We start from the raw sequence: 7,788 nt of genomic DNA on the forward strand, positions 1-7,788 counted from the left end.
TAATTTTTTAAACGAAGAACATCGTACTACTATCATGAACACTAAAACTGTTTCTAAATTAGAAGGCCAATTAGCCTATCAGACTACTGATGTTTCTACATCAGAAGGCCAAGAGAGGGCCAATGCTGTTTATACTTTAGTCACTACAATGGTTGAACATTTTTGTGGTAGATGGACTGATGAAGCTGAAACTATTAGAACTACTTTACAGAATTTACGCTGTAGACAACTGTCTGATTTTAGATGGTATAAAGATGTTTTCCTTAGTAGAGTAATGGAATTACATGATTGTAGTCATGAACATTGGAAGTCTAAATTTATTGATGGATTGCCTTCTATTTTTGCTGAACGTGTTAGAAAAACTCTTCGTGGTACTGAAACTAAGATTCCTTATGAAAAACTTACTTATGGTAAGATTATCAGTGTTTGTACTCAAGAAGGTCTGAATGTTTGTAATGATATTAAAATGAATTATCATATAAAGAAGAATAGATTAAATGAGAAACAACAATTGGGTGAATTTTGTGATCAATTTGCTTTTGATATGCCTACTATTGCTAAAAAGGGAAAAGACTACCCTTCTAAAGAAAAGTTTTACAAAAATCTCGCAAAGTTAAGCGTCGTGATTTATCTAAAGCTGATTTAAAAGAGCTTCCTAAAAAATATAGGAAAATGTATAAACGCAAAATGGGTAAGAAAGATTATAAGAAAAATATTAAATGTCATAAGTGTGGTAGATATGGTCATTATGCTAATGAATGTAAGACTCAGGAAAAGATTAAAGCTTTAGATTTGGATGATAAATTGAAAGACTCTTTGTGCAAAATTCTTTTATATTCTGATAATGAAGGTTCTCCTTCTGGTATTAATAAAACTAGTTCAGACTCTTCTTCTTATTCTTCTTCTACTGAAGACCAAGTCAAAATTTTACAAAATGAAGATTTATATTCAGATTCTGATAGATCCTTTTCTGAAAATGAATGTGAACCCTGTCAAAAGGGTATGTCTTGTGAAAAAGATGATAGTTTGTATAATTTGTTATCCAATTTTCAGGATTTTAATTTAACTGTTATAGATGATGATAAGATTTTTGATATTTTGAAAACTGTCAAAAATAAAGATTTAAGAAATAAGATTTTTGATACTATTTTTTATGAAGGTGCTAGTAGTAGCAAAATAGATGAAAAGCCTGTTGAGATTATTAGACAACCTGCTTAATATTCTATGGCAGATATAAAACAGATTTTAAAACAAAGGGATTCCTTTTCAAAAGAAGTCACTACTTCTGATTTGAGACAAGAAATTAGTATTTTAAAAGAAGAAGTTATCCAGTTAAAAGCCCCCAAAAAAATTATGGATAAAAGAATTTCAAGTCTTGAAGATTCTAAAACTTTTGACTTACTTTTACAGGCTAACAAATATGATGAAGAGAATAAACAGATGATGTTAGAACCCAATTTACAAGATACTAATGAAGATTTTCTAAAAATTATCAAGCTTGATGCAAATAGTGAATTTTTACAAAAACTTAGTATTATTACTTCACAAAAATTTTATATTAATATCACATTGCAAATAGATTATAATTTTAGAAAAGAATTTATTGCTTTATTTGATAGTGGTGCAGATGTTAATTGTGTACAAGAAGGGATTATTCCTTCTAGATATTTTCATAAAACTACTCATTGTTTAAGATCTGCTAATGGTAGTAGAATGAAATTACATTATAAATTACCTGAAGCATTTTTGTGTAATGATGGTATTTGTCTACCTCAGAGTTTTATGATTGTTGAAGATATTTCTTGTCCTATAATTTTAGGAGTACCTTTTATGAATGCTATATTTCCATTAAAATATTGGGATAATAATAAATTAATTGGGACTTACAAAAATAAAGATTTTCAATTAAATTTTATTACTAAACCATTTACAAAGACTATTAACCAGATTGTTGATAAATTGGTTTTAAAAAATTAACAAATCGATTTTATTAAACAAGAAATTTTCCTATTAGAACTAGATGTTATTTTAAAAAATCCTAAATTACAGGAAAAAATATCCTTGTTAAAAACCCAATTTATTTCACAAATATGTGGTGAACATCCTAGTACTTTTTGGAATAGAAAAAAACATGTTGTTACTTTACCTTATGAAGATTCTTTTAATGAATTAAATATTCCGACAAAGGCTAGACCTTGTCAAATGAATTCTGATTATTTAGAACTTTGTAAGTCAGAAATTGATAATTTGTTAAAAAAGAAATTGATTAGACATTCTAGTTCTGCATGGTCATGTACTGCTTTTTATGTTAATAAACATGCTGAACAAGAAAGAGGGGTTCCCAGATTAGTTATTAATTATAAACCTCTTAACAAAGTTTTAAAATGAATAAGATATCTTATTCCTAATAAAAAAGATTTATTAGACAGATTACATGAGGCTATTATTTTTTCCAAATTTTATTTAAAATCAGGTTATTGGCAAATACAGATTGCTGAGTCTGATAAATATAAGACTGCTTTTAATGTACCTATGGGTCAATTTGAATGGAATGTTATGCCTTTTGGATTAAAGAATGCTCCTTCTGAATTTTAAAAAATTATGAATAATATTTTTATTCCTTATACTAATTTTATTGTTGTTTACATTGATGATATTCTGATATTTTCTAAAAATATTGAATCACATTTTAGACATTTAAAATTATTTCAAAAAATTGTTATCCAGAATGGGTTGGTAATTTCTCAACCAAAAATGTTTATTTTCCAAACAAATGTTAGATTTTTAGGACATAATATTGAAAAAGGTAAGATTAGTCCGATCAATAGAAGTATTGAATTTGCTTCTAAATTTCCTGATATTTTAACTGATAAAACCCAGTTACAGAGATTTTTAGGAAGTTTAAACTATATTTCTCCTTTTGTTAAAAATTTGGCTATAGATACTGCTATTCTGTATGATAGATTAAAAAAGGAGCCTAAAGCTTGGAGTGATTTACATACTTCTGCTGTTAAAAATATTAAATTGAAGGTTAGAGAATTGCCTTGCTTGACTTTGGCAAATCCAAAATTGGATAAAAACAGTCGAAACAGATGCTTCTGATATTGGTTATGGTGGTATTTTAACCCAACATTCTCCTACTGATAAAAAAGATTTTATTATTCAATATTATTCTGGTAAATGGAATACTAGTCAAAAGAATTATGCTACTGTGGCAAAAGAGATTTTAGCTATTGTTAAATGTGTGTTAAAATTTCAGACTGATCTTTATAATCAAAATTTTATTATTAAAACAGACTGTCAGGCTGCTAAATTTATGTTTAACAAAGACTGTAAGCATAATGTTTCAAAACAAATGTTTGCTAGATGGCAAGCTTTATTAGCCCCTTTTGATTTTGACATTGAGTATAAAAAGGGTATTGAAAATAGTTTACCCGATTTTCTTACAAGAGAATATTTGAATTAAATAATTTTATGAACAGGATGCATCCTAACTGGTCCGGGTCCTCAAATCGAGGAAGAGCCCGAGGAGTTCAAAACCAGAATAGATTTCAGTCTTTGGGCCAGATTCCAGGCTCTAGCAGATTAATTGGAGGAATTTCTACTCCAGGAGCGTCGTCTTCAACAGTCGGCAATGCCGGTATTCGACCCTCCTTTGAAGATTATCAAAATTATTTAAATTTTATCAATGCCAGCAATACTGGAACTGTCACGCCCTGAGAGGGTACCCTAGGCGTGGCCGGCACTCAGAAACCATCTCTGGCTTCCGAGAGAACCACTTGGTCTCATTACTCATTTGTTCATCAGCGGAAGACTTAATAATACTAATGTGGGATTATCATAATCAAAGGAAAAATATATAATTCTTAGAAGAAGTAGTTTCTAAGGAGAACTACTCCGATTACATCATCAGACTCTGTCTATGAAGCCTCTAATACTCTTAGATGGTGCCAATGACATGTCCATGGCTACCTCAAAAGAAACATCACACTCAACAATAATAAAAGGATAAGGAGTTCCTTCGAATACAAGAAGGACTCACCAAATAGCTGAAAAGAAATGATCTTCAACGATGCGCTTGTTGAGGATCTCTAACACCTGTATCTGCATCATAAAACGATGCAGGTCGAATGACGTCAGTACGTGGAATGTACGAGTATGTAAAATGGCAGGAAGGTAAGGACAGATATCAAGAAACTCCTCTCAAGAAAACTCAGCTCAGAACTCAACATCATCTCAACATGAATATGTAATGCAAGTTTAAAATATAATAATAAAAATAATAGTAATAAGCAATGCTTACTCAGTTGGGAGTTTCTCTAACCGACAACCATCACTTATGAGCTAGCGATGATACAACGAAGCGATGTCGTTGCCACATCCATCCAATACCTTGCCAGGGTAAAGGACATCACCATCTTGGATCCATTCATCAAAGTCCTCTTTTTGGGACTTAAGAGGCATAGCCTCCATCCTACGCTGGCTACGTAGTTCTGGGGTTTGAGTAAATTAAACTCTTACCCAACTCGGTGCTCAATACTACTCCCAATATATGTGCTCATATTAAACTCATCATCTAGTCTTATTGGACTTTAATTTAAATCATCAAACTCATCTCATTTCATGTTCATCAATCATTATACTTCCAAAAACATCATTTTCATCTCATCAAAACATCTTGCTCAAAATATCATTTTCTCAAATTTATTCAAATTCAACTCTTTTGCTCTTTCAAAACTCAATAAAATACATATATAGTATTAATTCATATAACTCTCTTTTTATCAATAAAAATAATAAAAGCCAACATCTTTACTCAAAACATGTGTAAAAATATTCATGAACATCAAATCAATTAGGATTCATGGGAAAGTAGCCATGAACAATAATTCCAATAATATGAGAGATAACAATAATAATAATATTAATGCATAAATATATCTAACTCAATAGAAGAAGAATTAATTCATTTAGAATTCAAGATTTGGATAAAACTCAATTATAACTCAATTATAATGAATTTAAATATTGGGCGCATGGACGAACTCAATCCGATGCTATGAAAGCCTTACATACCTTAAATCCGAAGATTTACTCCGAATTGGAATACTCTTGGATCCCTAGCCTTTTCTTCTCGCCGGAGCGTTTTGTGTACTACCCGGAGTATAAGAATAACCGGAGTAGTATTTTTATACTACTAATACTAAAACTATATTTGAGAAGAAGTATATAGAGAGAAGAAATGCTTAGGAAAGCTTGATGAATAAAATGAGGAAATAAGGTGGGTATTTATAGGTGGGAAAGAGGGACCTAACAATAAATAAAATAATTATAAAGAAAAATCTGAAAATTTAATGGAATATATTGATGTCATGGATGATGTTAAATGGAGGATAATTTATGTCATGCATGATGTCAAATGCATCTAGATGTTTCCATGGTAGGTAAGATGAGTTCTTTTTAACAGAATACTCATTTTTGAAGCTACGTTTGAATAAGATAAATTCCTTATTAGGATTTGGTTTCTTCATAAGAATTGTATATATGGAAGTCTAGTTTCATATCGTTCAAGAATCAACCAATTTGGAGCAACCTACAGTGAGATATGAATTTTCTTCTATCAACACTCAATTTCGTCACAACACTATATCTTGCAAAGATTAATTTATTTGACCTACTTATACTCCGAATTTGAAGTTATGTTCTTCATGAAAGTTGTAGGTAAGGATGTTGTGATTACCCAGAAATTTGAATCACCTAATTTGGACCAACCTATGAAATGTTATGCCCAAAATACAGAGGCTGTATTATTTTTGTCGAGAATTGAAATACCGACATACAACATTTTAGGGGTTGTTACAATATCTCCCCCTTGGGATCATTCGTCCTCGAATGAAGATGAAAATAGGAGACATAAAGAATGAATATCATCAATACATCAACTCCGATACTCAAATGGTTAATGACTCCAACTCAAGAATAAACATCGACTCAAAGGTAGAAGTAAGGAATATTACCTTGAATATCGTCATCAGAAGGCATAAATAGATGAGGATAGTTAGCCTTCATATCTTCTTCAGCTTCCCATGTAGCCTCTTCAACAAATTGATTTCGCCATAGGACTTTGACAGATGCCACTTCCTTAGTTCTTAATTTGCGAACCTGACGATCAAGAATTTGAACTGGAATCTCTTCATAACTCAAACTCTCTTTCACCCCAATGCTCTCAGCTGGGACAACAAGTGAAGGATCTCCCAAACACTTCTTAAGCATAGAGATGTGAAACACGGGATGAATAGCAACTAATTCTGGAGGCAACTCCAATTCATAGGCTACGTTACCTACCCTCCTCATAATCTGATAAGGACCAATGTAGCGGGGACTAAGCTTCCCTTTCTTTCCAAATCTCATCACACCCTTCATGGGTGAAACTTTCAAGTATACCCAATCGTACACTTCGAACTCTAAATCTCTTCTTCTAACATCAGTGTAGGATTTTTGGCGACTTTGAGCAGTCTTCAACCTCTCTTGTATGGTTTTCACCTTCTCCATAGCTTGGTGAACCAAGTCTGGTCCAATCAACTCAGCTTCACCAACTTCAAACCAACCAATTGGTGATCTACATCTCCTCCCATACAGAGCTTCATAAGGAGCCATTTAAATACTCGAATGGAAACTATTATTGTATGCAAACTCAATAAGAGGTAAATGATCATCCCAATTACCTTTGAAGTCAATGACACAGGCTCTTAAAACATATCCTCCAAAGTCTGTATCGTACGTTCTGCCTGGCCATCTGTTTGCGGATGAAAAGCAGTACTAAGGTTCACTCTTGAACCCAAGCCCTTCTGAAATGACTTCCAAAACTGAGCAGTAAATTGAGCTCCCCTATCAGAGATGATAGACAAAGGAACTCCATGCAGTCTAACAATCTCTCTAAGATACAGTTTGGCATAATCCTCTGCAGTGTTCATAGTCTTAACCGGCAAGAAATGGGCCGATTTGGTCATCCTATCCACAATCACCCAAATAGAGTCATGTTGTTTGCGGGTTCGTGGTAAACCGGTAATGAAGTCCATATTGATCATTTCCCACTTCCATTCCGGTATCTCTATATTCTGAGCCACTCCACAAGGCCTTTGGTGCTCAACTTTAACCTGTTGGCAATTTGGGCACTTGGACACAAACTCTGCTATATCTCTCTTCATTCCACTCCACCAGTATACTTCTCTCAAGTCATGATACATCTTTGTTGAACCTGGATGGATGGAATACTTAGAATTATGGGCTTCTTTCATGATTCTCTCCCTAATACCATCAACACTTGGAACACATAATCTTTCTTGATATCTCAACACTCCATCTCCCCCTTTGGTAAAAGCCATTACCTTCTGCTTGTGAACCTCATCCTTTAGTTGAAGAAGAATAGGGTCCTGATCTTGCTTTTCTTTCACCTCTGCAACTAGAGATGATTCGGCTCCATTTCGTACTATTGTACCACCCTCACTAGAGTCAATAAGTTGAACTCCCAAACACGCAAGTCTATGCACTTCCTTTGCCAACTCCTTCTTTTCCTCTTCCACATGAGTTGTACTTCCCATAGATAACCTGCTAAGAGCATCAACAACTACATTTGCTTTACCTGGGTGGTAGAGAATGCTCATGTCATAATCCTTGAGCAACTCTAGCCATCTCCTTTGCGTCAAATTCAGCTCCTTCTGGCTGAATACATACTGCAAGCTCTTATGGTCTGTGAACACATCCACATGTACACCATAAAGATAGTGA

General features: G+C 33.1%; 1 protein-coding gene across 1 annotated transcript; it reads left to right on the forward strand.

The window, feature by feature from the left end:
* The first annotated feature begins 687 nt into the window (after positions 1 to 687).
* On the forward strand, positions 688 to 1,218 carry LOC129892875 (uncharacterized). The gene is made up of 2 exons (XM_055968406.1): positions 688 to 1,000; positions 1,160 to 1,218. The coding sequence occupies exons 1-2, from the start codon at positions 688 to 690 to the stop codon at positions 1,216 to 1,218; spliced, it is 372 nt and encodes a 123-aa protein (XP_055824381.1).
* The last annotated feature ends 6,570 nt before the right edge of the window (positions 1,219 to 7,788 follow it).

The sequence above is a fragment of the Solanum dulcamara genome, chromosome 6 (genome assembly GCF_947179165.1).
Source record: "Solanum dulcamara chromosome 6, daSolDulc1.2, whole genome shotgun sequence".
Classification (NCBI taxonomy): domain Eukaryota; kingdom Viridiplantae; phylum Streptophyta; class Magnoliopsida; order Solanales; family Solanaceae; genus Solanum; species Solanum dulcamara.

Coding starts and splice junctions, on each gene's coding strand:
- LOC129892875 (XM_055968406.1), top strand. CDS start 688: ATGGGTAAGAAAGATTATAAGAAAAATATTAAATGTCATAAGTGTGGT. Junction 1,001..1,159: donor ATGTGAACCCTGTCAAAAGG/GTATGTCTTGTG, acceptor TTTTTTATGAAG/GTGCTAGTAGTAGCAAAATA.